At 43.1% G+C, this 20,073-nt stretch overlaps 1 protein-coding gene across 1 annotated transcript in view; it reads left to right on the plus strand.

Annotated features, from left to right (window-relative positions):
• The window catches only part of LOC147880262 (DNA topoisomerase, type IA, core), a 174,351-nt gene that overhangs the window by 119,152 nt on the left and 35,126 nt on the right, over positions 1-20,073 (plus strand). Inside the window, exons 11-13 of the mRNA XM_087370687.1 lie at positions 1,423-1,491; positions 1,588-1,647; positions 1,742-1,813. Of these exons, the coding sequence (XP_087226813.1) occupies positions 1,423-1,491; positions 1,588-1,647; positions 1,742-1,813 (201 nt within the window). The remainder of the gene's footprint in view (positions 1-1,422; positions 1,492-1,587; positions 1,648-1,741; positions 1,814-20,073) is intronic.

A 20,073-nucleotide genomic window follows, 5' to 3' on the forward strand; every position in this document is an offset into this window, starting at 1 on the left:
GCTTGATCATTCCACATCCTATCAACAATCACCTACAAAAATCCATCACGGCTTAGGAGGGCTGTCACACCCAACCTACATGGTCCTTGAACCTCTTATACATAACTTGTGCACACACAGATCTAGAATCCCCCCTAGGTTTTGGATATCCTAGACTTGTGGTCTTGCCAAGTGTCAGCCCTTACGCACTTATTTATATGTGACCCATTTGGTCACCACTTTCCCCTAGGCAATTGCTCACAACAAATTTGATGGGCACATGTATGCACTTAGAACAAGAATCGACATTTTCAATGATAAAATCTGGGAATGCTCTTTGTATATCTTGAATAGACTCTGATGTATTCTTTGATAGAGAAAATGCCCGCCATGCAATCCCAACATGGTGGGTCTGACTTGCATTTCTCTGCGGTCTAGAATTCTTGCTGGTTGGTGCATAACATCGCGCTTAATCTCTTGTAACATAACAATACCCTTGATAGTGTAACTTCCAACTATGAAAATCTCCAAAATTCATGAAACATATATGTATGCATGCAACGTTTTGCAATAAGCACCTATCATACAAAAAATGTACATAAAACATGAAAATTGATCACAAGAGGATTCACAAAAGAAACTAGCATGAGATTTGCAATGAAGCACCTATCATACAAAATTTGTACATAAGGAATGAAAATTGATCACAAGAGGATTTGCATAAGGAACTAGCATGCAAACCATTTAGAAATCAGAGCTGTCGCTCTGAAAACGTCATAATCCACATAGGAAGATACGTAAAAGGCCTCAGTATGATGTGGAAGCAATGCGAGAAGGTAAACATAAATGGCCATTTAAACCAGGCCAAAGACCTGCTGTACCGACACATGCTATCAGTAACATACTTTGAAAGAGAAACATCTGGTTCTTGATTAAGATAAATCAAGTTTCCACATTTAGACAAGATTCTGGAAATCCAGTCTGGTGTGAGAGGAGCTGTGTTTGAGATGGTGAACAATGTTCATACGAATGAGAATGGGTAGGGGTGTCTTTTGATGATATGTGATCTATATACTTAACTGAGGCCCAGCATCAACTCAATGCAAAGCCATAAATTTTGCAAGAGTTCTTGCTTTGTGGCTGATTTGGCCAAGGAAAGCACTGCAGCTTTGAAACATGAGACATAAAGAGTGCTAAAAAATGGACTTCCTACTGACCAATGCTGCTATCTGATGTGAGATCATATGTGTTTCATTCTGTGAACATGTGCACTGGATGAGACTGTCTACTGCAAAGAGTGTGCTGGTGTAGCTATGTGCAATTGACTGCATAAAATGAGTTTTTGTTGAGCTGGCACATTTGATGTGTCAATTTGATTACTGCTGATGTGGTCGGGGAGAAATTACCTACGGTTTACACATTGCCTTCTACTTTTCTTGGAAGGTGAAAGCAATGGAAGAGCTCGGCATTGGACGACCTTCCACATATGCAGCCACGTTAAGGACTCTGCAGGTGTATTCACATAACCTGCTTGCTTTCTATTTTTGTCTGAAAAAGGGAGCGTTTATTATTATTCCAGTTTGAAAATGAATTTTTTCCTGCTTGCAGTTAAGGAAGTATGTGAAAATTGACAAGCATCGGATAATGCCGGAAGTTCGTGGTCGTTTGGTATGGGCTTCGGTCTAAGAATTCCTTTCGTTTAGGCAAACCTGTTTACTGCGTTGAATCTGAAATTTGGTTGGTTTCCGAGTTTGGTGTGCAGGTTACAGCTTTTCTTTCCCATTATTTTCCAAAGTTCACAGATTCTAAATTCACGGCAGTTTTGGAAGAGCAGGTGATGTTAGTACTCTCGCTATATGTACTTCAGTAGAAATGTTAATGCAGCTATCAGAATGTGTGAGGAGCTTTCATTTCAGAGGATCACACAGGGGGGCCCTTCATGTTTGAGGTTGAAATACGTTTGGTCTGTGTAAATGGAGTATCCTTAAAAAAGTGAAAGACTATTGAGAGCTAGTGAGGATCATGAAGAAAAGGTGCATTGATTGCATTGCTCAGTATCAAAAAATTTCCTAAGATCTTTCTCTGTGAAAACATGAGTTGATTAAAGTTGCCAAAAAACTATATATATATATATATATATATACCTTTGTAAGACTAGAATATATCCAATCATACAAATTTAGAATTGTTGTTTTGAGAAATTTTCGCTGTTGGGGCTTTTGCACCCGCATAAGACAATTCGATGTAGTTAAACAGCTGATCACCACTTGGATGAAAATTCAAAGAATTTGCATGTCCGCTAAGGTGATGTAAAGTATACCTTTGTAAGACAAGAATATATCCAATCGCACAAATTTATAATTTTTGTTAAAAATTTTTTAAGCTGTTGGGGCTTCTGCTCCCGCGTAAGACAATTCGATGTAGTTAAACACAGCTGATCACCACTTGGACAAAAACTCAAAAAAAAATCATGTCCACTTGGTTCATCAACCATGGAGGTTTGCATGTGAAAATATGTGTAGCCATGTGTCCCGGTGCTGTTGATGGTGTTGGAACAGCAGGTTGCTTTCTTCCAGCCTGATGGAAAGTGGGTAATCAAGACCTAGATTCCTTGCTGAGTCTTTAGTGCCAGATATAAACGTGTATTTCAGAAATATCAAATTCCTGTTTGATGTCTTATTCTGAGTCAGATCTCCTATACTATAGGAGGTATTGAGGCATCTCATCGTAGTAGATGAGGCATGCAAGCTGTCTATAAGTAGATCCATGTGCGTTATTTGATATGTTATAATTTTTTTTTTTCAATGAAGCGATTTCTATTAAGTATATGAAGGAAACCCCAGAGCGAAGCTCATGGCAAAAACTCATCATGCAAGGCGTGAGAAACCAAACACCCTAAATGGGTAAAAATAATGTTCATCATAGAGAGCTAGAAAAGCAGCAAGGTTGAGGTTGAAAGCACCACCTCAACTCTTTTTGATAGACTATGAGAAAATGGGGGAGCCACTCCACTCGTAAGGAAATACGCCCAAGAAGACCCCTACCTGCTCACCCAAACGGCCATCAAAGTGTGAATAGTATTTGCCCACATGCTAGCCAATATGTGTGTAAGGGTGGATTTCGGAGCCATCTAAAGCCTCATAGATTTGCAAATCTGCACACCAAAAGTATCCACTGCGGCATATGCATGTTTGTAAGGAAAGCCTCGAACATCACCCCAGAGAGCATGACTAAACTAAGCGTCATTGAGCGTAAGTAGCCCAAGAATAGTCATGCCTCTCATAAAAGACTGGAGGCCAGGAAAGAGAAAGCCAAGCCATCGAACCCCAGGTCATGAAGAAGGGGGAAGGAATACAAGTACTCAAAAGACTAGCAATCACCTTGTAGATGATCCTCACTTGTCTGCAATGCCATAGGCAATATTGTATATACTCCTCAACAAAAAGACAACGAGGGCAGATAGAGGCTGTCCCAAACATTGATCTGCATTGGTTCATTATAATCCTTCCATGAATAGAAATCCAAAAGAATGAGTAAATTTTCTATTCCTGAGTGATTTTCAGAGTCTCTTCCAAAAGGATTTGTGCAGTTCAGTAGAAGTCTTGAAATTCCTTCATCTTTGGAGTGCTTCCGGTCTTACAAGTTTGATTTTGAAATGTCTTGGTATTACTGATTGTGTAGTGGAAGAAGGGGAGGCTCTTCTCTCGAGACCCTTACACCAATCCACTCCCACTCAAAATACCACTACAAACATGAAAAGCCTTTGGCCACTTTGCATAGCCCAATCCCACACATCTTTTGATATCCTCCTTATGTCTCATCTCCATGGGACTAATGGCTAGATTGCGTTGTTACATCCTGAAGGTCTTGAGTATCTTGCGTGTATACCCCCTTTGACACAAAATATCATGTCCTCTTTTTCCTATAAATCAATAATCAAGAGAGTTGAGAGGTTGCCCTTGTTAGAAATATGGTGAAGGAAGAGAGAGAGAGAGAGTTAGGGTGTGAGGAAATAATGCTCAAATGAAGACATGAAGAAGGCTTTCATTCATTTATCAAGTGTTTCAAGAGAAGTGAAGTACAAGCCTTATGTAGGCTACTCACTCACACACTAGCACCTAGTGCATATGGGATACATGTGGCACTCACACAAGACTCACTCGCATAGACTTGTACTAGATCATCTAGTACTTCACTAACACATCACATCACCACACTCTTTGGCTATGATATCTCCAACACCTCCCTTCAGAGCAAAGAGTGTGAGACCCAACATGCAAAGAGTAGATCGATCCCCCCCCCACCTCAATACTGCAAAGAGCAAGTCCAACTATCCAACACCTCCCGTGTGATAGTTACTTCTCAGTTAGCTTGCGACCGGCAAGGGCAAACCATCACTCATCATCCCCCCTTACTCTGAACTGGGTGGTCAATACCATCAACCAAACTAAAAGGCATAACATTCATTTTTGGGGGACAAAGCAGGGCAGAGTATCTCTTATTGACTCCAAATACATTCAATTTAGAGGGACAACTCAAGGCAGAGAACCATTATTTGACTCAACACAAACACACAGCATGATTGATCATCATCTATCACCTCAGAGAGGGATAGATCATGTAATATAGCAGATAGAGCTTGCTCCTCAGGTCTAGTAGATGTGGCATATAGATTCTTGAGCTTGTCCAAGTTCTCCTTAGCTGAAGTAGTGAGGTCATGTTGATGACGCAATTTGTTGCCCAACCTCACAACAATAAGCGCGAATGCTTTGTCATGCTGCTTTATTCCTAGCTGAAGGTAGAGTTGATGAGTCTTCACCACAAGGACAAGGCTCCATCATGTCAAACTGAGGTAGCAAAGACAACAAGCTGAAATAGATAACCAGCCAATAAAGGAGCAGGTCTAGGGCTCTGAAATGAATCAGCAGCCTAAGAAATACTTGAATAAATGTGTCCAGCTGCTGATGGATGCCCTCGGGGGTTCCAAAATGCAAACCCTAATGGAAAGCAGCAAGACTACTCTTGGAAAGGTATAACTGAGTGAACCCAAGTCAAATAACATTAAGTAGATACCCTGAAGTGCAGGAATGAACCAATGGAAGAGCATTTATGGGCAGGAGTGTTCAAGATGCTGGAGCAGCTTCGAAATCCTGAAGAGGCCAGCTGGAGGGGCGCCAAATGGCAAGATATAGCTTGAAATGTATGAAGCAGCTCTCTAGGTACTCTGAAATGAAGTAGCAGGTCTCCAAAACAGCTCCAAAATGCTCAAACGGCTATTCAAAGAGCACCAAGATGCTGCTGCAAGTCTTCACACTGAAAATCGATGGATTGGACATGCTTAAAGGCCAGACATACCTTAAAAATGCCTCTGCTGTAGGCAGTTCTGCAATAGCAACCCTAGAACACCTTGAAAATGCAAGCACGAGCTCCAAAACTGGACGAAAATGCCTCTAAACAGCTTGAAAATCTGCAACCAGCGTGCGTGGGTGGGCTGCTCTGCTACAGCAGCCTGGAAACCCTAATAGCGGGGATGAAGATGCTCTGAAATGCCTCAAATTTCCACACGTGCTGCTTCTAATAGATCCGAACAGAGGCGGCTATGCAGCAGCAGCCTCGGAATGGCTCGAAAGTTCCTTCAATGACCTTGAACTTCTGCAAACGATGTGCACAGGTGGTCGGCTCTGCTGCAGCAACTCAGAAAGGCTGATTTTTGGGGACGAAAACCTTCACACATGCTGTCAGGCCTTGAAAACTGTGCCGACCTGCAAGGAATAGACTGCCTAGTGCTCCGGAATGGCCCGAAGGAAGGCAGCAGCTGTGAAGGAGGCAGCCACAGGCTGTGGACAGATGGAAACAAATGCAAATGACTACAAAGAGAGGCAGCTAGAGGCGGAAATGAGGCGGGTGTGCAGAAACCCTAATCGGGTATGAGGAGCTGAAAGGAGGAGGCAGCTAGAAACGAATTAGGTTTAGGGAGATGAGGACGTGGCAGGGCAGCTATGGTAGGATTGACCTGCTCTGATACCATGTTAGAAACATGGTGAAGGAAGAGAGAGAGAGAGAGAGTTAGGGTGTGAGGAAATAATGCTCAAATGAAGACATGAAGAAGGCTTTCATTCATTCATCAAGTGTTTCAAGAGAAGTGAAGTACAAGCCTTATGTAGGCTACTCACTCACACACTAGCACCTAGTGCATATGGGATAAGTCCCATGATGACACGTGGCACTCACACAAGACTCACTCACATAGACTTGTACTAGATTACTTCACACTAACACATCACATCACCAAGGGCTGGAGGCCCTCTAGAGCTCCTCATTGGGATGCTTTTCAGATTTCTGTAGAGATGTAGAAAAACTTATGGAGGAGGCTTGGGAAATCCCTCAGGAATAGGAAAATCACGTTATTCATCTGGCTTACTATTCATGGAGGGATTCCAGTGAACCTATGGAGATAGGTTCGGGGCTGACCCTACATGTCCTCGATGCGACTCAACAGTTGAGTCAGTGCAACAGTGCCTTTGGGAGTGCACTCAGGCGAGGACGGTTTGGAAGGGTGTTGCTAGGATACTTTGTACTTTTCATAGAGCACCCTTCTTCATGACTTGGGGATCTGTTGCTTGGTTGCCACTCACTGGTCCACATGCTTTCTTTGAGGGACATGACACGGACACGACTTTCTTTGTTCGACGACATCTTGTGGAGTCATGCTCCCTCCGGGATGTTCCGTTTACTTCATTCAGAGCTCCCCATGCTTCTGTAGACACATCTTGGGAGCTTTTGGCTAGTATCATAGCATGGCATATTTGGAGAGCCAGATGTACAGAGGCTTTGGAAGACTCCCAGGTTCACCCTTCTCAGACTATGGCCAGTATCTGGGTAGATACTATACACGCTTTGATGGCCATTTGGGCGAACATACAGGGAACCTCCAGGACTGCTACTGCTAGGAGGGTTGTTTTTCTCCGAGTATGGAAGGATTGTCCTTTCTTCTTTGACTCTCCTTCAAGGATGAGGTGGCATTTTCAGCCGCCTCCCGGGATTTTTGAGCTGTTTTTTCTCATGCTTGACATGATGTACTCCCGCACTTGAGCTTGCTCTATGGTTTTGATTCATACTTAATGAAGTACTTTTCTTGAAAAAAAAAATTTAAGGGTGAGGTTGTCACATCTCCTTTGGCACGCCTAGTGAAATTTTCACCTTGTTCATTTGAGTGGTATTTTACCATGGATTTTTCATGCTCCGCATGACGTATCTATCCTTGAGTTTTCTACTTTGGCTGTTTCTTTCATCCTTAATAGAAGTCTATAGGATCTAGCAAAGCAATCCTCAGACTTGTATCTCACGACCTTCTCTTTTATGGCTATAATAAACTGCTTTGCCATAATCAAGTCATCCACATATAACATGTTCGAAGTTTGTGAGAGCGGGGAGAGAACACAAATAAGCCAACCACAAGCAACATATGTATAGAGCATGCAAACTAGACCACAACATGTACATGCTTGAGAAGCTGAAACGATTTGCATACAATTGCAAAGTATACAGAAACAGTGGTTTTGTAGGATTCCCCAACCTAGGTCCTATAGTGACATGTGGCATAGTGATCACATGTAGACTGCAGGAAATTATTATTGCATCACCTCTCACGGACAAACTCCTTTTTAAAACTAGAGTCATAATTTTGATGTGAACTGTTTACAACCTATGAGGGCACTATTTGATCCATGGTAAACATGAGCCCAACAAATTCCGCATAATGGTTTATAGGAGGTTGACTTGATTCTTAGAGATCGTATTATCATGCATTTGTAGGCTATGGCAAGCAATGGGAGCTCAAAACTGGAGGTGAGAAGGAGAAAAACGTGATGCTGTAATGAATTGATAAAAAACTGAGAGTGGACGCTCAAGAGAGAGCCAACATAACCCTAGGGCTAAATACCCTAACTAGACTAAGTATCCTAACTGATCTAGGTGGTACATGTACTAACTGTACCAACAGACGTAACTGATTATAACTAGGCCTACAAGGCACATACCAAGGAATAAGTGGCACCTTTGAAAAGACCATGGAATGACCTTTAAACCCCCCTTCATATGGTATGGGTTGAAGTATCCTGGACCTAGCTTAGGATATTTGAATATCTAATGTCATGGTTGCACATGTTCATCCTGTAGGGATATAGCAACCTATGTGTGTACATAGTATAACAGATCAAGTCACAAAAGATACTCAGTTTAAAGCTTGCCGAAAAGCTTCAAACTTAGGTCGAGGTAGAGCCTTCGTAAAAAGATTGGCCAAGTTGTCTTCAGTGGGAACATAAGACAACTGAATATCACCTGCTGATGATAATCTCTCTTTGACATAGTGATAGTGAACCTCAATATGCTTTGTTCGAGCATTGAAACAGGCTTCCGTGCAACAGCCAAAGCACTTTGACTATCAGTAAAAGAGAATGGTAGGAGCAGTGTGACATGCATAAAGATCTGCAAGTAACTTCCGAAGCCAAACACGCTCCACTATTGCTGTAAAAGTTGCTCTGTACTCGGCTTCGTAGCTAGAAGAATTGTACTCTGCTTCTTGTTGAACCAAGAAATGCATTAGTAAACAGTTGCCACTATGTGACACACAGGTGTCCGAACAGTCAGCCCAATCACTATCAATGATTCCATGCATGACAAGTGAAGAATCAGCCTCATAAAGGAGACCCAAATGCTGAGTGCCTTTGAGATACCTGAAGGCACGCTTCACGGCATGCCAAAGATGCGTAGCATATATCTGCTTAACTGTGAGACAACATACTGTAAATCAGGTCTCGTATGGCATAAGTAAATCAAACAACCAATTGCCTGCTGATAGAGAGTGACATTACATGCACGGCTGCCATCCTCAGAAGAGAAGTGAAAACCAGACTCTAATGGTGTGGATATTGGCTTGCAATCCTCAAACTGAAAACGCAGCAAAAGCTGTCCAGTATACTTGGATTGTGACATCAAAATGCCCCCGTCATTGCTAGCAAGTTGGATGCCCAAATAGTAGTGCAAAAGACCAAGATCAGAGATAGCAAATGTCTTTTGCAAATCAAGCTTAAAATCTGCAATTTGCTTAGCATGTGTCCCAGTCACAAGCATGTCATCCACATAGAGGACTAAAATCAGCAAATCTGTCCCACTCTTGCGGATGTAAAGTGTAGCCTCTGTGGGGCTGTTCTGAAAGCCAAGGGTGAGCATATGAGTATGTATCCGGGAATACCAAGCTCGAGGTGCCTGCTTCAATCCATAGAGGGCTTTCTTTAAGCGGGAGACCTTGCTTTCAGAACCTTCAACCTCAAAGCTAAACAAGCATCCATACCAATGCAGAATGCAAAAAAATGCAAAATGGTAGTACTAAGTCCTAAGTACAACATAGTCATATCCCGACTATATATATATATCCATCTCAGCATCATCGTCACCATAACCATCATCATCATCATCATCATCATCATCATGGTCAGCAACAAGACATGACATGACATGACAGGAAATCAGGATGTATGAGGCCGTGGAAGTGGAGGCATGAGGTCAGCAATAGAACGCTGTCGCCCCCTCAAGGGTGCAATCCTGGTACGTTTCTTGGTCGTAGCTCTGCATCTAGCCAAGGCCACTGTGACCCGGAGCTTGTGACCCGGCAGCTCAGACAGAGGGTTGACTCATAGATCACACTTGGGGACTAAGTAGGTTTATAAGATTAAACGGAAAGCTGATGGTTTAGTGGACCATTACGAAGCCCGTCTTGTTGCTAAGGGCTACGCTCAGCAGCAAGGCATCGACTTTGAGAAGACTTTTGCGCCCACTTCCAGGATCACTACTATTCACATCGTTATTGCCTTTGCTGCCCACTTTCATTCATGCTTTAAAGCGCAAAGCATTTCCATTGATCTTTAGAGTTCTTTTTCAAGAACTTTCCTTTAGAAAGAAGCTTGAGCATCTGGTCATACTTGTCTATACATGGAGTTATCGAAAGAGATCTACATCTAGAAGCTAATCTATTACACATTTTGTGGGTATTTTAGTGTTAAGTTGAGACAATAAATCTATGCTCCTTTTTTAGTTATGCGTGATCCAAAAATTATATTCCTAGAACAAGATCATGTGACGTGTTAACTACCTATCAAGGCGTGTTTATAGACGCAGAGCTACGACAATGAGACGTACCAGGATTGCACCCTTGAGGGGGCGACACCGTTCTATTGCTGACCTCATGCCTCCACTTCCACGGGTCACAGGCTCCCTTTGTCTGAGCTGTCAGGTCACAGGCTCCGGGTCACAGTGGCCTTGGTTAGACGCAGAGCTACGACCAAGAGACGTACTAGGATTCCACCCTTGAGGAGACGATAGCGTTCTATTGCTGACCTCATGCCTCCATATCAAGACAGCTTTCCTTCATGGGCATTTGCAGGAAGAGGTCTATGTTTCCTAACCCCCCTTCAGTCGCGCTACGACTCTAAACAATGCCATTCTTGTCAGGAGGCAAGTCACACAACTCCCAAGTGTTATTCTGATAGATAGAATCCAATTCAGGTTGCATAGCCTTCAACCAACAATCATTCTGAAAGGCATCTTTATGGCATAATGGCTCTTCATTGCATGCTGTAGCAGCCAATGCATAAGCCACAAAACTAGCATGCTCTTTCCGGACAGCTGCTTTAGTATGGAATACCATAGGAGTGTCATGTTTGCTATCTTAATGTAAGAAATTAGATTTACTATATTTAGAAATGTGCTAAGGAACATAAAGGAGACTGAAATAGTAGAGAACAAGGAATAATTGTATTGCTTGAGAGTCTGTAGTGTATCTGTAGTGTGTCATCCATACAATTGGGCCTCTCTTATATAGAGAGTGAAGAGTCACACATGAAAAGGTGTGTACTCCAAAGTATATGTGCATGAAGAGGTGTGTACCCCTTGTGAAGGGTGTGACCTTTGATGAGAGGGTACATTACAATAGAAGTGTCTCTTCAATAGAATGTCTCTTGTGAAGGGTTGTGCCTCATAGGAAGTGTCCCGTCGAAAGGGCATACCCTTCCACAAGTGTCCATTCATCAAACCATCCATAAGTCTAGATATAGAGAAAAGAATACGTCACAGATCATGACATCCCCTCCCACTCAAATTAAGACCCTGGCGGAGATAATGAACTGATGCAGAAAATATCACGGTAAATTCTGAAAATACTGCTGTAAAATGTTAGGGTACTGCTGTAAGTCTTCATCAGATTGCCAAGTAGCGTCGGAGTCGTCCAGATCTCGCCAAAGAACAGGGAATTTCGTGATAAGTCGATGTCAAGTCTCTCGTTGTCGATGGTCCAGAATATGCTCAGGAATAAGGAGAACATAATCGTCTTCGATTTCTGGGACATAATCACCTGCAGGAGGAACTGCTTCATCGCCTGGAATGTACGTCTTTAGCCAAGAAATATGAAATGTCGGATGGATTTTACCCCATGATGGTGGTAATTCCAATTTGTAACTTAAAGGTGAATTTTTCTTGATGATCCGGAAAGGTCCATAGTATCTTGGTCGCAACTTAGGAAACACAAACTTAACCGTCTTATAGCGATGTGGGGCTACAAATAATAGCACCATGTCACCAGTGTTAAATTCCAGGTGACGTCGATGTTTGTTGGCAGACCGTTGATACCGCTCTTGTGCTTTTCGCATATGATCCCTGACTTGGAGTAGAATGTCTTGCATTTCTTGAACCAGTTGATCAGCTAGGGCTACTCAATGTTGAAGTATAAAATTCGTTGGTACAATCGGAGTGTGTCCATAAGCTGCTTGAAATGGGGTCATGCTGATGGCACTATGGAAAGAGTGATTATAAGAAAACTCAAGGAGTGGTAGATACTCTTCCCAAGCTGCTAGGCGTGACTGAATATAATGTCGAAGCATTTCTTCTAGAACTTGGTTGACTCTTTCAGTCTGGCCATCTGATTCTGGGTGGTAGGCTGAATGAAGAGTAGAGTTGTACCCAAAGATTCGAACAATGAAATCCAAAAGTGACTGGTAAACTTAGGGTTGCACTGAGTAACCTATAAGTCTTGTTGATGCTTGGATGGGCAGCATGAGGAACTACATGATGCTCTTTTAGCAAAAGATGTCGAACATCCTTGTCATGTGGTACACAGACGCGATCTTGATAATACAGAAGGTCGTCCGTATAAGAATAGGATGAGAAAATCTTCTGTTCGGAAGTCGAAAGTTGATCTTTGGAAAGAACTTGTATTGCTGTGCGGAAGTCTTTATCATTGAAATACTTTCCTTTGAATGAATTCAGTAACATCCACAGATAATGTAGAGATTACCATAGCTGATGCTAGAGTTAACCTGCTGAGAGCATCTGCAACTACATTGCATAGTCCTGGAATGTACTCAATGGTCATGTGAAAGTTGGCCAGAAACTCAACCCAGCGTGCTTGTCGAGCGTTCATGACTGGCTGAGTAAAGATATACTCTAGAGAGTAATGGTCTGTCTTGACCACCGAGTCGGCTCCCATGAGATAATGTTTCCAAGAGCGATAAGCATGTACAACAGCAAGAAACTGCTTATCATAAACTGGGTATCGGGTTTGGATATCACAATGTTTATGGTTGTCAAAAGCAAAAACTCTGCCTTCTTGCATCAAGACTGCTCGTGTAGCGATGTCGGAAGCGTCGGTCATGACCTCAAATGGAAGATTTGGGTCAGCAATAGCCATAACTAGTGTGGTAGTGAGTGCTTGCTTGAGTTGTTGGAAACTATACTCTGTTTCGGGAAGCCACTGAAAAACTGCTGTGCTTTTCAATAATTCGGACACAGGAGCTGCGATTTCGAAAAACTGATAGACCTTTGTACGGTAGAAGTTTGCCAATCCGAGAAAAGAGCGGACATCATGAACATCTTTAGGAGTAGGCCAGTTTCAGATTACCTCGATCTTTTTGGGATCCACAGAGATGCCTTGAGCTGAAATAACATGTTCCAAATATTCGAGTTGGGTCTTGAAGAACTCAAGAAATTGTACTGCAAAATTGAAAGCCCCAAATTTCGAGCTTGAAATTGCAACCAGAAAGCGGCAAATTTACTAAAACCCAGTTAGCTCAATAAGTTTTTCCTGGTGATAGTATGGCTGCGAAAACTGATTGATGGATCATAGTCGTAGAGCCACTGTTGTCCAAGTATAACATCGTACCGAGAAAGAGGCACGATGTCGAAGTTCAACTTGTTCGTATAATGTTGGATGCGAAAAGACAAGTTTTTGATCGTGGTGTTGCACAAGAAGGTAGTTCCATTTGCGAGTACAATTTGATAGTCCAAGAGACTAGGACTAGTGGTCAACTGAAGTTTGTCGACCATAGAACTAGCTAGGAAGTTATGAGAGCAGCCACTATCAATGAGGATAGTAACCGTTGTTCCACGAATCGATCCTTGAACACAAAGTACTTGAGTGGCCAAGGAAGGTTCGAGGTTGCTGGCAATGCTCATGTGGATGGTATTTGCCATTCGAATAGCTTTCCCTTTCTTGTCTTGTGTTGGGGTAGCATCTTTTGTTGGGGAAGTGCTAGGTTTCATATTGGAATTTTGCTTTGGTTGCTTGGGACAATCGAACCATCTATGGTCGCTTGTACGGATGGTACAAAGTCCTTTTGTGCTGGAGTTGTTCTTCTTGTCAGTGGCCGCACCTTTATGCTAGGGATGACGGTAATGATTTTGTGAAGAAGAAGAGGCGCGAGCCTTGGAGGAGTGCTTCTGTTGGAATCCAATATATGATTTCTGAGACTTCTAGGGATCTTGAGACTATCGCTGACCTTGATTGCCTGAGTTTTTTCGAAACTTGAGGTTATTTTGAGGGCGAGCACCTTTGGCCATAGTAGAGTTCTGTGTGCGATGAGCACTCTGCTTCCCTGTGTTTTGGAAATCTGTAATGCGCTTTGCGTAATCAATAGCGCCAGCTGTGATGGTGATGTTTGCTTTAAGGACATCAATGCGTAACGAGGGATTTAGGCCTGAGATGAAAGCATGAAGGCAATCATCCTCAGTTAAACCATCAATCTCCAGCACCAATGTGGTGAACTGAGAGATGTAGGAAGACAGGGAGCCTGTTTGCTCCAACTGTCGGAGTTTTGAACGTGCTTGGAAGTCCGCATTGGCAGGTATAAACTGCTTACGGAGCACGTGTTCAAAACGTTCTCATGTTAACACACTTTTACCATCCTTTAAGCGTCTTTGCCACCATAGAAAAGCTGTATCCTTGAGAAGGGAGGCTGCCAAGGCGATCGTTTTGCCTTCAGTGAGGTCAACAGTATCAACGTACATGCGCAATTTTGTGAGCCATTGGTCAACTGTTCAGCGATTTCGTTGACCAGTGTAGGCTTCCGGAAGTTTAACGTCATAGTTTTGGAAGCTTGGAGTAAATGGTAGAGGGCACGTAGTTCAGTGTTTTCTACCTCAGGTGGGAATGAATCCGCATAGTCATCTGGCAGGCTCAAGCTTCAAAGCTTATTCCTGCAAAAGACTCTGCTGTCCCAAAGTGTACCTGTTGCAAGAAAAATCCCCAAAAGGCAACACGAGTCCTTCCAAGGCAACACGGGGCCTTTCCAAAGTGCAAGTGAAGCAAAAATTGGAAAGAAATAATGCAATAGTGGCTTACCCAATGCGAGCAGAGAGATTTACCCTTGAAGGAGAGGTGAAAATGAGAGCAAATGGCAATGAGAAATGCCAATAGTGGGCTGGAAATGAGAATTACAGCAAGAGAAAGTGCTCCCACTAGGAGGGGAGCACTTGGAAATGAGAGGAGAGTGAAACAATGGAGGGATATTTGCAGCCCGAGGGAAAAGGAAGCCAAAAGAGAAGGAATGGGCTCAAGGAGAGGCCTCCGGATTGCAGCAGCAAGCTCTGAATATCTTCAAAAACCAAGCACGAACCTCGAAATGAAGAAATGTGCTGAGAAAAGGCTTCAAACAGCTGGCACACACCTCGAGGCAGTCTTGTACTGCAGTAAATGCTTGCTGAGATTTTCGTACAAGTCTGTATAGGGTGTACAGATCACACGTGTCTGAAAGAGTGCAGAAAAGACAGGCTGTACAGCTCGTAAATGTTGGCACAATTGTCCATACAGCTGCAAAAATGCATTAAATGCAGGCACGGATTTTCGTATAGCCTCCAAAATGCATTAAATGCAGGCACAGATTTCCGTATAGCCTCCAAAATGCATTAAATGCTGGTGCAAACTTCCTTACAGCAATAAATGCTGTTCTGACAGATCTGTACAGTCCGTATGGCTGTATGGATTCACACGTGTGAGGTAAATACAACAGAAAAGTGCTCCGAATGTGCCTCCCTTCGCGGTAGCTGCTCCTACATGCGGTCTTCTCACGTCAAAGTCAGGGTTTTCGCGACAAAAGTGCTTGGAGAGGCCTCAAACACTCATGGGTGTGTAGAAACCAGCAAGACCAGCAGGAATGAGGGATCAGGGGGCTGCCAAACAGCTTGGGAAAGCTGTCAATGGCTGAGGAAATGGATTCCCGACCTGCTGTGATACCACTGTAGGCTATTGGCAAGCAATGGAAGCTCAAAAATGGAGGTGAGAATGAGAAAAACGAATTGCTGCAAAACTGAGAGTGGAGGCTCAAGAGAGAGCCAACATAACAAAACTCTAGGGCTAAATGCCCTAACTAGACTAAGTGTCCTAACTGACCTAGGTGTTACATGTACTAACTGTACCAACAAACCTAACTGACTATAACTAGGCCTACAAGGCACATACTGAAACCGGCCTCTAATCACTCAGAGGGCAGTGGAACTAAACCTTCAATCACTCCAGCACTTATTTACAGCTCACAAAGCATATATCACAACCATTAACCATTGCATGATCACTATTTGGCATTTACCCATTTGTTCACAAACAAAACCACTGAAAAAGGGATGGAGGCTAGGACGCCCCTGCTCAATAGACATAGACAAGTGCACCCGATTGGCCCCAAACACCGTGGCGCACCTTTCGGTATTTCTTTATATTTCACAGTGAAATGATTACAAGTTGCATCTTGGAGACCTTCCCTGCAACTGAGCACGCAGCCCCAATTCACTAAGCCTTCGCAAGGCTTTCAAGCATAGAATACCATCACATACGTGCACTTAACCCATAGGCTCAACCCAAAGGCATTCTCTTTACCGAGTGCAATTCCATTGGCTGTCCAGATGCAATCACACTGCACCCCAGCTGCACTCTCTTTGAGTGGTTTCTAGATGGCATTCACAAAGCTTTTCGAAGCTCCAAAATAAAATCACTAATTCACTAAGCACGCAGCCCCAATTCACTAATTCACTGAGCACGCAGCCCCAATTCACTAAGCCTTCGCAAGGCTTTTAAGCATAGAATACCATCACATACGTGCACTTAACCCATAGGCTTAACCCAAAGGCATTCTCTTTACCGAGTGCAATTCCATTGGCTGTCCAGATGCAATCACACTGCACCCCAGCTGCACTCTCTTTGAGTGGTTTCTAGATGGCATTCACAAAGCTTTTCGAAGCTCCAAAATAAAATCAGCACAAGTACCCAACCAAAGAATGACTCATGTAGCACTGCCTAGGCACCTGTGAGCCAAGAAAGAGGCGGCACACGAGGCCAACCATTAGCTTATGGCAAAAAGAAATTGCAGTAGCAAAATCACAACTCACCAAGCCTTGAAAACTTGAACCAAGTCCTCAATCGCCAAGAGGACATAGTAGCCAATGCCCAATTGCATTCTCAGCCAAAGAGGAGTGCAAAGGCATGAAGAAAGAGAGATGCAATCACACTGCACCCCTGCTGCACTCTCTTTGAGTGGTTTTCAGATGGCATTCACAAAGCTTTTCAAAGCTCCAAAATAAAATCAGCAAAGTACCCAACCAAAGTATGACTCATGTAGCACTGCTTGGGCACTTGTGAGCCAAGAAAGAGGCGGCACACGAGGCCAACCATTAGCTTATGGCAAAAAGAAATTGCAGTAGCAAAATCACAACTCACCAAGTTCTGAAAACTCGAACCAAGTCCTCAATCGTCAAGAGGACATAGTAACCAATGCCCAATTACATTCTCAGCCAAAGAGGAGTGCAAAGGCATGAAGAAAGAGCATTTACAAGAGCCGACCAGCAAGAATTCCATTGAAAAATGCGAAAAGAAGCACTTCTGTAGCGAAGAAGTGGGAGTTCTTGGGCTCAAAAGAAGCGTGCTTCAGAAAGGAATGCATTAAGAAGGTTTTGGAGAAGTTTCATCCCCGGAAAGTCCTCCAAACCAGTCAACCAGTGCGTGGGACCACTCAAAATTCAACAGAAAGCTGTAGCTTTGCAAGAGGAGAGGCCCAGGAGGCGGTAGAAGCAAAAAGGTCCAGAAAAAGCTACTTTTGCAAATTCGACCAGCAAAAGAAGTGCTCAGGTCTGCGCGTTCTACCAAAGGCACGAAGGGAAAAGCATATTACTACGAAGGGGAGGCAGAGGGGAAGCCATCGGGCCAAACGGAAGTCGAGGAATCCAAACGGGTGAGGAGTTATGAAGAAAAACGGAATTCAGCTGAAGGAGGCTGAAAAACCAGTCCAAAATCTCAACAAAGGGAGAAGATGAGAGAGAAAACCACACATGTGAAGTTTAGAAGGCCCAGGAAGGTCCAGGAATGGCAAAGGAGCATGTAGAAGGCACTAGAGCCACCTGGAACTCTAGGGGGGCCACTGAAGGTACATGGCCCTCTAGGGGGTCCATTAAAAATGCCACATCATCATTTCCCAACAACCACTCTTTTAATTCCTTGGAATGCCTTTGGGCCAAGGGATTAATTACGCTTATGTGCTAGGCAGCATGCCATGTTTAATTACACATTATTAAGCCCACGCTTATACTTTTAAAACCAAAGTTGTCATGGTCTTGTAGTACATTAAAGTACTTAGAATTTCACGCCCCCGTGACATACCCCTCTCTTGAAACAACAAACCACAGTTTGCTGCCCCAAAACACAGGAGCGAGCATGAAATATAGCATAAAAGAGTATACAAGAAAGCCGCAGCTATAGTATACAGAGACAATGAAAATATGGCTAGGTGAGGCATGCATCCATCCATATACACTGCTCAAAATCTATGTGATCCTCGGCGATCAATAATCAAGATGCATCAATATCATGAAGTCTCACAGTAGAAATACTGTCAGCTCAGTATCTCGGATGAAACATACAGTGTCATCAAGTGACCTCATGAAATCACAGTGAGCCCGTCTGTACTGAGGGAGTGGAGGTGCTACCCTGCTCTCGAATACCAGGTAATGCTCCAGACGCTCGCTCTGCTGAACTACCTGTAGGAGCCTGGACCGCAGTCAGCTCTAATTGGAAAGCATCAAGGTAAAGCTGCAATATCCCAGGTGAATCTGCCAGTTCACCTTCCTCCATCCATTTCGCATCAAGTGATGGGTAATTTTGAAATTTTACCAAGTAGCGACGGATAACTTTACCCTTGAGCTTTCTATCCCTGTGCCAGAATCTGCTCTGGGACCAGAAGTTCATCCTGTTCTTCCACTTCAGGTTGCACCTCATCAGGTAAATCCTCGGGAATATCTCCATGATATTGCTTTAATAAGCTCACATGAAAGGCATTATGTATCTTCCAATGCGGAGGCAACTTCAGCCTGTAAGCTACCTCGTTTATCTTTTCATAAACCTGGAAAGGACCATAGTAACGCATGTTCAGCTTTGTGTACAACCTTTCCTTGCCTTTCTTATTTTTCAGCCTTGCCTTCTGAAAACGCAGCAAAACCCAATCACCTTCTGTGAATACCAATTCCCTGCGGTGCTTATCTACTGCTCTTTTCTGCTTGTCCTGACTTCTTTGCAAGGCATATTTGATGTTCTTGTAAGCCTCTTCAAGGCTTTCCACAAAACGATCAGCTTTGAAGATTTTCTCTTTTATATGCAAAATGGGAGGTTTCTTCCTGGCACCTTCCACTATTTCAAAAGGTGTTTTACCTCTGGATGTGTGCACCGTATTATTGTAAGCATATTCCAGCAAAGGAAAATAATGCTTCCATTTGCTTTTGTGGTCTGAGACATAGCATTTAAACATATCCAAGATGGTAGAGTTTTCCTGCTCCGATTGTCCATTAGACTAAGGGTGAAATGATGACGAAAAATTCAGCGTAGTGTCCATATTTTCAAACAGTCCTCTCCAAAAGAGGCTGGTCATCCTCCGATCTCTATCGCTGATTATGGATTCAGGCATCCCATGATACTTGAAGACATGCTGCAAAAATAGTTCGGCCATTTGATCTGCTGTAATTCTCTTACTTACTGGCACAAAGGCTTGTTTGCTAAACCTGCAAATTATTGTCCACAATCCATCATGTCCAGTAGGAGTACGTGGAAGATCAAACACAAAATCCATAGCTATGCTTTGCCATGGTCTATCCGGAATTGGCAAAGGGTGTAACAACCCAGGTGCCTTCGGCCTGTCAAACTTTACATTTTGACAAACCATGCATGTTCTCACATATTCTTCCACATCTTTGCTCAAAGATGGCCAATAAAAGTATTGCTCCACTGCTGTAATTGTTGCTGTAAGTCCCTATGTCTTGCATATGGAGGAGCATGACTTCCATTATGACTTTCTGTCGCATCTGATCAGTGACACAGAGTCGTCCATGCATCAAAATGAAACCCTCTTTCAACATATAGTGATCATGCCTTTGACCATCAGAAAGCTGATCATAAATAGTTGAAAAATCAGCATCATTAACATACTGATCTTTCATCACATCTAACACATTGTTGTAAGCAATGCTCACTGCTGAAACATTGGGTTTCTTGGAGACTGCTTCAAGCTGTGGTTTCTTGGAAAGTGCATCAGCCATGACATTTTTGTTACCCGACACATGTACAATTTGAAAATGAAACATTGAGAGGAAGTTAGCCCATCTCATGTGCTTTTCAGATATTTTTCTCTGCGTGAGAAAATATCTAAGTTACTGATGATCTGTCTGCACATAAAAATCAGCTCCAAGAAGGTAATGTTTCCATGTGGTCAAAGCATGTATCATTGCTAACATTTCCTT

The sequence above is a fragment of the Dipteris shenzhenensis genome, chromosome 32, assembly GCF_047967505.1.
Source record: "Dipteris shenzhenensis isolate YYH24624 ecotype China chromosome 32, Dip_SZ_1.0, whole genome shotgun sequence".
Taxonomy (NCBI): domain Eukaryota; kingdom Viridiplantae; phylum Streptophyta; class Polypodiopsida; order Gleicheniales; family Dipteridaceae; genus Dipteris; species Dipteris shenzhenensis.